The 15,524-nt window shown below is 41.3% G+C and overlaps 2 protein-coding genes across 2 annotated transcripts in view; both read left to right on the top strand.

Moving 5' to 3' along the window:
• The first annotated feature begins 1,445 nt into the window (after nucleotides 1-1,445).
• On the top strand, nucleotides 1,446-9,591 carry pmela (premelanosome protein a). The gene is made up of 14 exons (XM_005739528.1): nucleotides 1,446-1,505; nucleotides 1,698-1,819; nucleotides 1,934-2,169; nucleotides 3,327-3,422; nucleotides 3,507-3,653; nucleotides 3,847-3,981; nucleotides 5,338-5,499; nucleotides 5,609-5,893; nucleotides 5,976-6,689; nucleotides 6,776-6,937; nucleotides 7,245-7,347; nucleotides 7,736-7,941; nucleotides 8,036-8,126; nucleotides 9,002-9,591. Exons 3-14 carry the CDS (start codon nucleotides 2,115-2,117, stop codon nucleotides 9,150-9,152), a joined length of 2,307 nt encoding a protein of 768 aa, XP_005739585.1. The 5' UTR covers nucleotides 1,446-1,505; nucleotides 1,698-1,819; nucleotides 1,934-2,114; the 3' UTR covers nucleotides 9,153-9,591.
• Nucleotides 9,592-14,749: 5,158 nt separating this feature from the next.
• The window catches only part of prph (peripherin), a 5,677-nt gene continuing 4,902 nt past the window's right edge, over nucleotides 14,750-15,524 (top strand). Inside the window, exon 1 of the mRNA XM_005739529.1 lies at nucleotides 14,750-15,385. Coding sequence (XP_005739586.1) covers nucleotides 14,769-15,385 — 617 coding nt within the window. The 5' untranslated portion in view covers nucleotides 14,750-14,768. The remainder of the gene's footprint in view (nucleotides 15,386-15,524) is intronic.

Genomic DNA, 15,524 nt, shown 5'->3' on the forward strand with positions numbered 1-15,524 from the left:
GTTTCTTTTTAGTAACACTTACTTTTCCAGCCTTTTTCCCCCCATGTCCCAACTGTTTTAAGTCTTGCCATCAAATTCTTTATCAGTAGGAAAAGCTGTAAAACTTGTGAAAATATAGTTAAAAATCCAAAAGTTATGCCTTCCTTCACAATATCCTAAGCCATCAGGTGAGACGGATTGGAGTGTTTGACAGGTCGATTCTGGCCCTCGGGCCTTATGCTTTACATCCAGTGGTTTCCTCCATTTGTCCACAAAAATTCGGGAGCATCAATATAATGTCCCAGCCTGATCAGAGTCATAACATCAATGATGACAAAACTTTGATACAAAATGTTTATGCTCCCTATTAACCAGTATAAATTTCTCCAACCGAAAAGAGGCTGTTGAGATTTGTAATGATTTAGCATTTTTTAACATATAATTTCTCAATTGCAAACACTTATAAAACTCAGTATTTGACCTAGAATACTGGGACTTCAGGGATTCAAAGGATTTAAACTCACCATGTTTAAAGAGGTCATAAAACCTCTTTACACCTACTTTATGCCATCCCACAAAACTCGATCCTTTGTTTTGCGGCAGAAGGTCTGGATTATTTATAAGCGTTGACAAAATATTAAACGGAAGACTACTGCTAAAAAGTGTTCTCAGTTTTCCCCACGTCCACATAGCATTATATATCAGTGGGTTATGCTTTATTACGTGAGGTAAGTCATTAAGGCGTTTCCCTGGAAAGTTAACAGGCGAGGATGGTTTACATAATACTTCCTCAATATTTAGCCATGGCAGATCAGAATGTTCATGTATCCAGGAAGAAAGAATCCTCGCTTGTATTGAGAGAACGTAATTTCCTGTTTGGCACTCCCCACCCGCCCAGATCTTTCGGTAACTGTAGTGTCTCCAATTTAATTTTGGGTTTTCTTCCTGCCCAACTGAAATCCACCATAGCCTTATTAATTACTTTAATATCTTCTGATTTCAAAATTGCAAACAACATGCCTGTGAGATATTAGTTTCTATCTTTTAACTGTGGGAGGAAACCACTGCATCACTTCAACAGCTCAAGTGGCCACAACACACAGATCCAAACAAATCAGCAGCAGCTGAGCAGCCCAGTCTCCATACAAGAGTCTTCCTGGAAATGATCACAGGCAAAGCTGAACTTATAATTTGGTGTACTTAACAGCATTTTCACACAACAGCTCCCAGTGTTGGAGCTAGGTATTACAGTAAGATGTCCTTCAGAATGAACTTTTAATGTTTGACTTATATTTGCTGAGAAAATTATTATTTCCAGAATAACGCCATTTCTGCCAAAGTATTTGCGATCCTCTGCTGCATGAAACTCTGCACCGTCTGAGATCTGAGCTTGGGTGTGTCATCCATGCTGCATATTCTCTGAGCTGCAGCAGCCCGAGGTGAACACCGGGATACAGAGGAAATAAAAGGATGCTATTGATCTGCAGTCCACACACTCATCTTGTGATGCCCATACCCACATAACTGTAAGGTCATATGTCAAACACAGACATGCATCGAGCTTTGCACACAGCTCTCCACACTCCATCCTGAAACAAGTATTGCAAACATTTGTATTTACAATGTCCAGACAGGATCCATTGATTTTTCCAGTATGCACTTATTAAGGATGTGAATTATTAACATGCACTTTATCCACAAATATGTTCTCTGTACAGTTTCTTGAGTTCTGGAGATTTCAGACACTAACAAGCAGAATCTGAAAAAAAGCTGATGAAATATGGCTAACATGAAGCTCTCCAAAGACAACAGTTCAAAGGAAATAAACCAGCTAGCTCAGGTAAGATTAAAAATATAATAATACAACTTTATCAATAGCAAAAGTTATGAATAAAAGTCACAGTTTTGCCAAATACAACTGAAGCTAATAAAACTCAACTTACTCTTCCTAAAGAGGGGGAGGTGCCAATTTGCAGAGTGATGTCAGAGGGTAGAAGAAACTTTATGGTAATTGAGGTCCAGGCCCTTCTTAAAGAGGGTAAGGAGACTTTTGTTAAGTCTCTGGGAGTTGAGTTGGGGATCAGGACTGCAGGGCGAGGATCAGGGCTCAGAGAGGAGAGAAAACCAAACACACGATGAAAACTTTGGTGCTGCTTGTTTTAGCATTTGCTACTACAATATCTGCAACCAGTGAGTATACATCCAAAATTACAGACAAGAACGAACACCAAATTGTTGTTTAATGTGTGTTTTATAACTCTTTCTTCTAAAGGTATACCTCTGAACAAGAAAAAAGTAACTTCGTTGATATTTACTCTTAGAAAAGAACATATAAGGAGGTAAAAAGGGTAATGGCTTTTAAAAGCACCTTTTTAATGTTGTTGTTGTTTTAGCCTGCAGGATTATACTGATATCATTGCCCACTTTTATGAAAGAGAAAAATTGGAAAACTACAAATAAATTAAAAAAAATATTATTCACCTGATGGGATAAAAAATACAGTATTTAGGGAGCTAAATATGAATTCGTGTTAAGACAGGGTGATTTGCTATGTGTGATGCATGAACTTTGTACCAGCAGAGGCAAAGTGATTACTCTGGATTACTGTGACTGAAGTAAATCAACGCATTTCTTCATGCCCACCGATTACAAGCTTGTTTAAGCTTAGCTTTTCTTTGGATAGCTATTTAACGCTTGTTTCATGCCAGCACACTCTCCACTCTGTTAAAAGGAGGTGCCCGAAACACATTTTCACAGTCCAATTTCATACCATTACACTATGTTTTATGCCAATTTTGATTAATGACTTTAGACTTCTAGGATTTCAAAGGTGATTTATAAAGTCTAAAATGGTATTTTTATCTTCTAAGTTCTGAAAATCATTAATCATGTCACAGTGGGTATATTTTAGGCTTTGATATCTAAAAAAGATATCAGAGTGTCTTTTTCATATTCACTAACACATCACTATCTGGGAGAAAAGGGCAGTGAGTCAGTGTCTGGGAGCCCTCATTCCTCTCACTGGGATTACTGATGTTGCTGCTCAGCTGATAGTCACATGAAAGGGATTGAGGGGGATTGCAGGTCCTGTGACTCACACTGCCAAGAACCCTGACACCCCTCCACCTTAACAATACCAAGAAACATGAGCAGACTGCACCTTATCTTGACAAATATACACATACTTAGAATTATGTCTACAATGTAAAAGTTTAACTTGATTACAATGTTGAGCTGAATGTGTATCTGCATTTAATGGGCATAATTAAAGTTGTGGGAGCTGGCAGAATAACACTTGGTGCGTGGTGCTATTTTTTTTTCTAAAGAGTTTCAATGAATTCTTACAGGGCAGAGAAGTCACTTCACTCGTTATCGATCATGGAACTCCCGCATGTACCCGGTGTGGAGTGATGGAGACCCAAGATTCAGAAACTGCTGGTTGGGTGAGCTCACTGATTTTTCTTTTCATTAAAGAAAAAAAAACTAAGATCATAAGATGCTAACTCACAAGACATGTTATTTTTCAGGTGGTAACGTAACCTTCGCTCTCAAGAATGATGCCCCCACCCTGACTGGAGCAAAAGCAGGCTTCACTATTAATCTGAATTTCCCACCAAACCAGACGGTGCTCCCAGGAGGAGAGGTGGTCTGGGCAAATAACTGCACCGTCGATGGTAGGAAACCTTCTTACCAAGGGGGGTTTAAAGTAGAGGCATTAGCCAGTACCAGAGATGTAATATTAGCAACTTAACTTTTGCAGAACCAATTTTGTAGTTTTTTCAATAGTTAAACTAAAGTCTTATAGTTGTAATGTACCAGATATGTCTTCCTGCTGCATGTTTGATTAATGGTTACTGTCTGTGTCAGGTAAACAGTATGAGGAGGGTCAGGCTGTGTATCCAGACCGGGACACTGATTGGACTGGAGTTTTCCCCAATGGCACACCTTTCAACAGGAGCCAGAACGGGAAGCCCCACTATGTGTTTGTGTGGAAAACATGGGGTAAGTTACAACTACACAGCCTCTGCAAAAGACCGAATGAACTGGCCGGGCTACCAACTCTGACAGAGGGGTACAGGAATCAACCAAATACGCACAGTAGACTCATAAGGAGATGTAGCCACAGCTATAAAAGTGCATAAATATACTTCTTAGGTCCTCGGGTGCCAGAGCGCTTCAGTGAATTCATCACACAGTTGAACTGTTGAGTGTAAGCGTGGAATAACATCAACACATTGACTCGTTTTTGAAATTTTGAGTACGGTCATGCTTGAAGTTTCAAAGAAACATAAGGGGTGCATCCCAAAGTCTGACCTCCATCCATCTGCTCAGTGTCCTCCTTGCACTGCAATAACTTATAGCAATATGTTTTGTTTTGTTTTTTGCTAACTTAACTTACAGTCGAAGTCTATCAGCAGAACTCTGCTGAGGGGGCACAGGGACTTCATCAGACCCCCGAGGCCCGTCCATAATGACGAGGCTGCAGTATCCCAGGATCTTTATTATCTTTTTTTTCTGATTAGCAAAACTTGGGAGAAAAATGTAATAAACAAAAAAATGGCATAATGTGATTCCATATGGTTAGAGTAAGAACAGATGCAGCAACCTTTACTATGAAAACAGAAAGTTTTAAGCAATTTTCAAGAAACTGTGTCATGGTTCCTGGGTTGATGAACCAGTGTTTGGGGTTTCGCTGGTTTATGAAGTGATTTATGTTCTAGTACTATACTGTTTCATCCTAGCTTTTTTCAGTCGGCTTGCTCCAACTTTACATTTTTACTTTTAGTTATATCTGCCATTTGCCAGTGACTTGACGTCTGTCTGCAGAGTCCTACATTTGAGTCCTCTCTCTGCCTGCTACACAACCATTGCATGGTTTCACAACTCCATACACGGAACTGTGTATGGAGTTGTGAAACCATATTCAGTCATATACCTCATATAATACCTGCTTGTTTGAGCTACTTAAATGTTTGTTGTGCTTAACTTTATTTTTTAACTGTTGTAAACAAAGATTTTCACAACTTTGGGATGAAGGTGATGGCTAGAAAGTATAAATGATTACTAATAGATGTAAAAAATTAAATCTTCACTGTATGGGACTATTCTTTATCTCATCTGTACCAGTCAGGTCATGAAAAATAAGTTGCTTAAATGTTTTCATTAAAACAAAATTGATGTTGTGATATTAACACTATTTGAAACAAGAGATATTTCGGACCAAGTGCTTCCCATTTTTCCATGTTCATCATGTGCAGATTATGTGGCGAGCATCACCTCGACCCCACCCTGTATGTCAGGCTTCACTGATTATTGTGCTACTGTCCTCTAAATCACCCTAATGTGACTGTGTTTTAGGGCGTTACTGGCAGGTGGCAGATGGACCGTCCTCTTCACTCACCATCGGTACAGACAACATTCCCCTGGGCTCCTACAACATGGAAGTCGTCATCTATCACTGCCGTGGCAGAAACAGGTTTATCCCCCTCGGATATGCCTCTACAGTCTTCACCATCACAGGTGACCACTGAAACAGTCTCTAAGCTCCAATTTGAGGGAAATGATCCTGTATTTCTTTCTTTTCAGAGCTCTCATCATGACAGCTCTTTGTTTTTTGCTCCGTCATTAGACCAGGTTCCATTTACCATATCTCTGGCCCAAATCAATGATGTAAATCAGAACGACCAGAACTTCATCCAGAACCAGGCTATTGGCTTTACCGTCAACATCCACGATCCCAGCCAGTACCTTAACAATGCAGAGATCAGCTTCACTTGGGACTTTGGTGACAACAGTGGAACTCTGATCTCCAGGGAGCACATGGTCACACACACATACATTGAAGCCGGGACCTTTAGGCCTCAGGTGGTTCTGATGGCGAGCATCCCCAATAACTGTGGAAACCCCACTGCTGGTGAGATCTCAAAACTCATCAGTCTACTCTTTACCTTCCTCATGTATGCTGTTTCGCTCAGTAGCTTTGTGCTTTCTTTCAGCCGGTCCTGTTGATGCCTCTGCTGCCCCAGCAGTAGTTGTTATGGCCTCCAGCCAGGCAGCTGTCCCTGCTGTCCCAGTTGAAGGAGGAGATACAATAGCTGTGGATGTTGTCGCCACAGACGCCACTCCAGTGGCTGCTTCTGTGCAGCCCGCAGACGCAAACACAGACGATGGAGAAGCGGCTGCTGATGCCGACACAGAGGTCGTGGTAGTTGCCTCGGTGGCCCCTGCAGCAATAGATACAGCCGTTGTTGCCGCCAACACTGCTGCTCCTGCCGCAGAGGTAGAGCAGGAGGCAGCTGATGCAGAGGTGCCTGCTGCCACCGTTGCACCAGGAGCCGAAGAGCCAGCAGATGCTGATACGGCTGCTGCAGATGATACTGCAGGGGTTACAGTTGCCACTGAAGATGTAGCTGTGATTGATGCTGCTGCTGCCTCGGTTGCCCCTGTTGCAGAAGGAGAAGAAGTCGAGGTGGCTGACATCATCACTGTTGCTCCCATCACAGACGGAGCTACAGAGGAAGAAGCTGCAGATGGTGTTGAAGCTGTAGAGGCTACTGCTGCTGCAGAGGTTGCGCTAGCTGAAACACAAGCCCCTGCTGATAATGTTGTTGCGCCTGCTGCCACTGAACCCACAGCTGTAGAAGAAGCTGTACTTAATGCAGAAGTGGAAGCAGTAGAAACTGAGAATGAAGTTGCAGCTACTGCAGCAGGTGAGCACATACTGTAAATTCAAACACCCATAAAGAAAGGAAACCAGAACTGTTAACACAATCCTCTGTTTTTTTTCCACGAGCAGTTGAAGACGAGGCTGCGCCAGCCGAAGGTGAAGTTCAGATTGAAATGGAAGCAGATCCAGCTCAGGTTGCCCTCGTTGTGGCTAAACGACAAGCACCAGAGCTGACAGCTGACTGTATGGTCTACCGCTACGGCTCCCTCGCTACATCTGTCGATGTTGTTCGTAAGTCACAACAGTCTTCTTCTTTAGCCTGCACCCTTTACAGTGGGTCCCTATCCTTAGCGTCCTCCTTTGTCATACTAACACTCTGCTTGTCCTCCATCACTATATCCATGACCCTCCTCTTTGGTCTTCCTCTTTTCCTTCTGCCTGGTAGCCTCATATTCCACACCTTTTTCCCAGTATGTCCACTTTCCCTCCTCTGCACATGTCCAGATATATATACTATAATATACAGGACACTAATGCTTTAACAGAAAGAATTTTAGTAATATTAAAATCTCTCTTTCATCCTGTTTCAAACCTGCAGAGGGTATCGAAAGTGTCGAGATTGTACAAGTGGCCAACGTTGTGTCACTGGAGACGGCGTTGGATCAAAATGCTGTGGACGTCACTATTTCCTGTCAGGGAAGGTGAGTAAAACATTCATCAAGACTCTGCACAAGCTAAATCAATAGAAGTTTGGTTTAGTCTGGAGTTTTAAACACTATCTCTATTCACACTGCACTCAATCCAAAAACATTCAGTGAGGTAAGTTTCTAATCATTGTGACTTCTCATTAAAACTTGAGACACATGCGATCCAAACACCTGTCGAACTCGAACCGACCACTTTAATGAATCAATGTACAAATTTACAGACAACAACATTATAGTATCAACACAGTCCAACAAACATAAACTATCATAATATACTGTTATGTGTTATTTTTTTTGTTTATCTACATCGAGTTAATACATCAAGTCATCTTTTTTTTCCTTGAAACAACATCTCTGCATCCTCAATCTCTCCTTCCTGTAGTCTGCCAAGTGAGGTCTGCACTGTTATCTCTGATGCTGACTGTATCACGCCGGTGCAAACCATCTGTAATGCAGCCTCACCCTCTCCAGACTGTCAGATGATCCTTCGTCAGTTCTTCAATGACTCTGGAGTATTCTGCCTTAATGTCTCTCTGACTAATGATGTCAGTCTTGCCATGGCAAGTGCAAGAGTCAGTGTGTCAGTAGGTGAGTAAAAGGAAAAACAACAACCAGAAACTAAAATGAGCTAATTTACAGAGGTTTTTTTCTCATTTCTTCTCATTACATGCTTCATTTTCAGCCTCCAGTGGTTCACCAGCTGGAACTGCTGCTACGGTGCTCGGTGTTATGGTTCTCGCCTGTGTCGTCTGCTGTATTGGTTTGATGTACAGGTAAACTTAGGAAACATTCTTACAGTCAACAATTCTTTGCATGTTACGCAGGAATCATAGATCAATGTGCATGCAATGACCACGCATTCCTAATTTAAAAAGCCACGTCAAGCTGACCAGGAAAACTGAATATTCATATTACATTTTAAATATTGCATAAACAGTTATAGGTGGAGTAAAGGGCCAAGGATAGATTCCTTTGGAACATCACAAGTGGCTGCTTATTGCATTATAAATCATATATTACGACATCCAGTATAAATTTTACCTTCATCAGTGGAATCATACAGTATTTTATAAAGTTACAGTTTCTCTTTGCAAGAATTAGATAAGAAAACTGATTCGACCCACTTTAGGCCTCTGTCTCCTACATTAAGTGTCTTAGCCAGCCTGGTGTGTTAGCTGAGTTTGACACAAAGACTGAGAGCAGCCCACAGGCATTATAAAACCAGAAAAAAAGTGCCTTAAACCTGCATTCTCTCTGAAGGCCACCAGATGGCGATAGCTGTGGTTACACAAAGACTTCCAGTCCTATAGAAGTCTATGGGAAAACACTTTCCTGTTCTGACCTCTGCAAACACTTTCTTGCCAAGTTTATGGGCTTCTTTGCTCATGCCATATTTAATAAAATTATTATCTGTAATTGTAAATCTTAGTTACACTATGTTCCAAAAACGAGGAATATCTGTCTGGTTTACAAGTTGTTAGCCAATTAGCAATCAGTTTAACAGTCAGACCCACCACCTGTTTTGTTTTGGAGGGGGGGGAAACCAAGTTAGCGACAGTGTAAAAAGACAGTTGTCAGCTTGCTCCTGATTGATGTTGATTGTTGATTGTCTAAGTGATATTGCTGTAAGTGCAATTTTTCTAAACAGGCGTTTCAAGCAGTACCAGCCGCTGAGAGAAGACCGTGCTAATAATGGAGGCATCTCTGCAGTAACATCAGTGCCTTTGCTCTTGTGGAACTTGCTGAGTAGACAGTCACCAGGAGAGAGCCGTCCACTGCTTCAGGGAAGGATTGTGTGAATACTGTCGTTAATAAATGCACTCAACATCAACAATATTTGCTAACATATCGCCTATAAACAGAATACTGTCTGTACTGTCTCTGACACTGTAACTCCCTGCCATTAAACCAGAACCAATGAGGTGAAAAGAAGCCCCATGTACAAGATATGTAGGAACCAGGAGTACCTGTGGAACTGTAAAAGTGTGTTTAAGGTGTTCAAGCATTTGAAGTGGAAACTGATATTTATTTTGATCCATAATATTTCTATTAATTGGACCTGATAGTTTAGAGAAGTCATAACATATTCTCTTATTTGTGGCCTGCATATACTAAAACCTATTGGAAAATCAATACTAGCACATTTCCATTCAATGTCTTTACAATATAAATGAGAAAAAATGTATAACTGAACATCATTTGATACCCTGAAACTAATAAAATGGAACTTTATCACCATTGTTTGTTTGCCTCACTTTTTTCAGTCATTCTGAAACTGATGCTTGATGCTTTTAGATTGTTTATACCCACTTTTGACCTTACCATCTGAATAATGAGCAGAATTTGGGACTCGGACCAAATACGGTTTTTCTAATCTTCTATTATCTAATTTTATTAAGTCCTTGAGAATTATAACTTCAGTTTCCTGTCCTTGGCTGACAGCAGTGGCACCCGTCTGATCTTCTGGCGCTGATTTGATATTTTGTGTATTCACAGATGCTCTTCTGTATATCTTGGTTGTAATTAGGTTACTATTGTGGTTCAAAACAGCATAGCCATTCTCCTCTGACCTCTGACATCAACAAGGCATTTTCACCCAGAGACCTGCCGCTCACTGGATATTTTTCTTTTTCAGACCAGATGGCTGTGTTGAAAATCCAAGTAGATCAGCAGTTTCTGAAATACTCAGACACCTGGTACCAACAACCAGGCCAAGTTCAAAGTCACTTAAATCAACTTTCTTCCTCATCCAGGTGCTCAGTTTGAACTTTACAGGTCATTTGCTTGACCATGTCTACATGGCAAAGTGCACTGAGTTGCTACCACATGACTGAATGATATTTGCAGTAAAAAGCAGCTGAACAGGTGTGTTGTGGCAGGTGAGTTTACAAAATTCAAGTGATAACATTAATCTGTAGGTCAGGAAAGCTACAGTGACGATAGCTCAAGAGCTGGAATACGTGCTGCATGTGTAAAGATAAGAAGCTTCTTAAATTTGCAGATCTACAATCCACACAATTAAAAAAACATCCTGTTAAGCTTGAAAGAAAAAGCCCTGATTGAAAATGGCACTCGCATGTAAAGTACCTGGAACAATGCAAAATCAACTCAAAGTACTTTCCCCAACACCAAACAGCAGTTTTCTTAAATAGAAACTAATACATGGCACTCAAAATACGCAGGATGCCTTGTTTGGACTACAACATTATGAAATGTGTGGTCAGGAAGTACTGTGGTTGTAATAACGCTGTAGCTGAGTGCACTGAAAAAATGATTACTATCAATATCATTCTCCACTGGAGTAAAATGATTTACTATAACACAGCAGGCTACACTCAGGCACCGAAGGAACAAAGCAAGGGTGATAGTAAGGTTCATGTATGACACGCTGCAGTAAAGGAGAAAAGGCTGACGTCATGGCTGCAATCTTCAATGGAAGAGGCTTTATATAGAAGAAAGACATGGCGTGAAAGGGAAGCCAAGGGGAAGAGTTAATATGCATATGCTGCACGTGCATATGTGCACTGCTCCACATGTCCTTTAACTGTCTCACTTAAATTGCATAAACAAGATTCCAAATGAATATCCTTCCTACGGCTTGCTCACGACTGTGCTGCTCCATTACACTAATGACCAAATGCAGCCATTAATCATGCTCAGCCATTAACATGTCTCCTGGTCACATGTTCTCAGTCCTGTTCAATCACTCCCATTCATTCCTGACATGCTACTCAGCCAAGACACGACCCAATAGCCCTTCTGGGAGGCCATTGTTTTTCACTGATGATATATATCGCAGCCCTCACAGCATTGTAGCTGTTACTACAATCTCACCACTTGTCCCAGTCAAAGCAAGATACATTTGGTGCTGTCACCCAGCTCCACTGAAAGATTCAGGAGGTCCAATATCATTTTTTCTTTGTTAGATTAATGGCCTCAAACTTTTATTCCGGACAGTGAAACCAGAGATGAGTCAGTGAGGTGACGCCACCCAGGCAGCCAAACGGCTCTGATTAATTTAACACACTCTTTATTGCTCACCACTCCCTAGCAACAGATCTAGAAATGGATGTAGTTTCCTTCATCCATCCTCAGCACAGCAAAATCTTCTACAAGAAGGACATGATGATAAGCACTGCTGCAGCCCACCACATCCAGCAGTTTAATGGGAAATATTAATGGAAAATATTTTTCACACTGTTTTGCATTCATAGCAACATGTTCAGCATCCATTATGTTATCCTAAACAACACAGTATTACCACATCTTATTTTATTCAGAATTGCTTGAACCATTTCTAATGCTTTTTTGTACCTTTTAACAGTCCAAACATTCATGCCTGCTTTAAAGTTACAGTGTGTGAAATTGAACCACTAGATGTCAGTAGACTGCAGATTGCAGTCAACTGAATTCTATATTTTTGGAAGAGGCTGCAAAACATTGTGAAAGGAGTCAGTGTAGTTCACTTCCATGTGATGACAGTAATAGTGAAGTGAGTTGTTTAGGATGTGCGTAAAGTTTCTGTCATTAAGCGCTACTTTTCCTGCTGTTAACTTGTTAATGTTAGCCATTGTTAGCTAAACTTTCTATGAAGTAGAGCTAACATTGTTGGACTTAGCAAATAAATTCTCACATAATATCAAAATGTAATCATACTGTATTTAGAATTGAGCAATCAGGGACACTCGACCAAAACACTGGCTGGCATAACATTAACAGATTAATGTTTCCAGAAACCAACACCTGTTCCTATGTATTTTTAATGGATCGGTTCATAAGAATGCATCACTCCGATCAACGTATATGTATGAGTACAACAACAACTTTCTGTTTAATAACCTAAAAAACGAACTAAACCTTTAACTACTGACTAACCAGTTGTGAAGGCATTTGATATTATCAGATTCTTCACACAACTACATTTTTCACTTCTTAAACCTACACGTATCTCGATTTGTATGAAAGTTCTTCACATTTTGATTTTTGCCACCCTGAAACTTAGAAAAGTGTTACCATATTTGATTTGGGACATTTCTAAGTCAGATATTGCTTGTAACACGACCACTCTGAGGGAGAATGAGCTCAACAGAATCATCCAGAAATTCTGACTTTTTCCTGTGCAAAATATAAAAGTTAAAAGTGAAATTAAAATGACAAAAAAATGCGTATTTGTAAATGTTTCTATAAGTTAGGTTTTTATGCTGTAGTGCTCTGTGCTGCTATCACTGATCACTGCTGTTCAACTTTGATCTGATATCTAATCCCAGACCACGCCCAATACATGAACTCCCTTCACCCCGATAATGAAATCTCAGCACAGTATATTTACTCCCTATTTTTCCACATGAGTGTGATATCTGCTTTCATTTGAAACACGATGCACACACTGAGTTCAGCAGGTTGAAATGGGAAAAGATATTCTATCCTGACAGTGTCAAAGAAGAAGCATTGAGGGCATGCCCCCTCGGGAATACTCAGAGAACCAGAAGGATCAATGCTAATGGCAGCATCTGGCTGGTGGTTAGTATTATTGATACAGTCGCCCTCAAAAATCACTGACTATGATGTTTTTTTAAATGTGGGCATAAGTGCATGTGCCTCACATAAACACAGTTAAAGCTAGTGTAAAAATGCAGGTAGTCTCAGGATGGATAAGAAACTTTGACAGAAGCCATTCTGGCTGGTTGGAGCAGAATCTGGAAACAATAGAAAGTGAGATGAGCTCTGTGCAAATAGGGGGAGGGAAAGAAGAAAGCATTACTGATCATACAGCAGGTTGATTAGATTACAGAGCCAAGGCTAACAGGCCATTTGTTACACAGAGAGCCAGGCCTCGGCAGTAGCTGCAGATCTGAAGTGCAGAGCAAAACTGAGTGCGTTTGTGTGAGTGTGAATGAAAGATGTAAAAAAAAGAGATTAGACTAATTACACTACAGGGTGCTGCAGATGATCCTTCAGGAAGAGGAAACCCAAATTTAAATCTAATCAGAAAATACTGAGTTTGAATAAAGGCTGTTGACTTATTTGTAACGGCGTGTGGGTATATGGGTTAGAACGAGGAAATAACATGATAGACTGTGTCACATGTGTGTTGTAACATATGTAATCACTTGAATGGCTATGATTCTATCAGAGGTATTGAGCATCACCGGAGACACAAAGAGTGCCACACCCAGTCGACACAGAGCATGCTCTGTATTACATCAACTTTATGCTGGACTGTCTGCAGACCTCGCTTAAAATTGTTTTACACAAACAGGCACATACAGAGACTGCTGAGAGATCTGAAGGCATTGCCTCAAATCTTCTTTTAATGCTTAATATTTACGCCAGACTGAGTCATACTTTTTATAGTTGTTGCAGTGCCATGTGCTTATCATGTAATCCTCAATTATAACTTAGATTTCACAGTTTGAGCTAATATTCTTAAATGGCACAGTGGGATATCATGACTTTTTAGTTTGCAACCTTGCAATTACACTTTATACTTGCAACACATATTTGTTCTATTGTAGCTTATTTTTGTGTCTGCACCTGGAGGAAAAACAGCAAATGTAAAGAGAAGAATTCTGGGAAGCTGCACTTTATTGGCTTGGTGCATTAGAGTATAATAGAAATCATTTGTTCTTGGTAAATCACAGACTCTGTGAGCTTGCTGTAACAAAAGTCACTGTATGTCACCTGTTCCATCTGCAAGACCAGTGTTTCCATGAACTTACAATCCAGAGATACAAAAATCCAGAGTTTTCTGACATACTCAAACAGGGATTACTGGGTTTAGTGCATTTCAAATGGATAGCATAACTGCAGAGTCATGGCTCTGTCCCAGACGCCCAGAATATCAATAAAGTATCCCATTACTATAAAAGGAGAGAGAGACAAAGAGGAGAGAGGTAGGGAGACAAATGGAAAGGAAAGAATCAGATCAATGTACCTATGTGATTCAATTAAGAATAGAATTTCACATTTTCTTATACTGAGAACCAGGTAACAAAATCCTCAGCTGGCACTGTTACTGGCAAGATATAAGAAATTAAAACTGACAGAGAAAACACGAGTTCAAGATGTCAGCGAGTGCAAAAATCAGAGAGGGGAGGAGGGCAGGAGTGAGGAGACCTTAGTTTTTAAAGTAGTGTTGTGGAAGCTGCTGTGGCTCTCTGCCAAATGCTCTGGTTAAAAGGATGGTACCGTCGAGACAGAGAGCAAGGCAGAGGATTGGTGACAGCACAGAAAGAGGCAGTCTTTCTGTGCTGGGCTCTGAAGGGTAGGGAGTGGTCAAAGCTGGTGTGCTGATAACTGATTGAGTAAGGAAGGCTTCATGTGGGTGGGGTGAGGAAAATGAGTGAGGGGGGAGGTGTGATGCTCATAGGGCAACTAGCCTGAGTGCATAAAAACCCTCAGATCTCTTCAGTCTGATGTCCTGTTGCTTTACAAGCTTCTTGAAGCCTACATCACTCCATCTATCCTCAGCGGCAGAGAGCAGAACCAGCCCAACCATGAGCCACTCTTCAGTGCATACCTCCTACAGGCGCACCTTTGGAAGCCCACACTCCATGTCCTCTTACACCCCCGTGTCCTCTCGAATGCCTGTTTCTGCGGGACGCTACATGCGTTCGATGTCACCTGTGGTGACATCCCGATCCACCACCTTCCACCAACAGCGTTCCCGCCCTAGCCCCCAGCCCCCTCGCCTCTCCTATGACAAGGTGGACTTCACTCTGGCTGAAGCCATCAACCAGGAGTTCCTCACCACCCGCAGCAATGAGAAGGCCGAGCTGCAGGAGCTCAACGACCGCTTTGCCAGCTTCATTGAGAAGGTGCGATACCTGGAACAGCAGAATGGTGCATTGCAGCAGGAGCTCAACCAGTTCAAGGGCCAGCAGCAGCACGGGCAGCCCAACCGTGCATCTGAGCTCTTCCAGGAGGAGCTGAGGGAGCTGCGGCGCCAGATGGATGCTATTGGCAAAGAGAGGGACCAATACCAGCTGGAGAGGGATAACCTGGCAGAAGACTTGGCCCTACTCAAGCAAAGGTTGGTACCAAGGTGACAGACAGACAGATAGCTAGATAGCTAGATAGATAGATAGATAGATAGATAGATAGATAGATAGATAGATAGATAGATAGATAGATAGATAGATAGATAGATAGATAGATAGATAGATAGATAG

The sequence above is a fragment of the Pundamilia nyererei genome, unplaced genomic scaffold, assembly GCF_000239375.1.
Source record: "Pundamilia nyererei isolate P.nyererei 1_Seehausen unplaced genomic scaffold, PunNye1.0 scaffold00092, whole genome shotgun sequence".
NCBI lineage: Eukaryota > Metazoa > Chordata > Actinopteri > Cichliformes > Cichlidae > Pundamilia > Pundamilia nyererei.

What these genes read in the sequence shown, in the direction of transcription:
- pmela (XM_005739528.1), top strand. Translation starts at nt 2,115, where the DNA reads ATGAAAACTTTGGTGCTGCTTGTTTTAGCATTTGCTACTACAATATCT. An exon ending in ACTATTTCCTGTCAGGGAAG is followed by an intron (nt 7,348 to 7,735) that starts GTGAGTAAAACA and finishes TCCTTCCTGTAG; the next exon opens with TCTGCCAAGTGAGGTCTGCA. An exon ending in AAGAGTCAGTGTGTCAGTAG is followed by an intron (nt 7,942 to 8,035) that starts GTGAGTAAAAGG and finishes CTTCATTTTCAG; the next exon opens with CCTCCAGTGGTTCACCAGCT.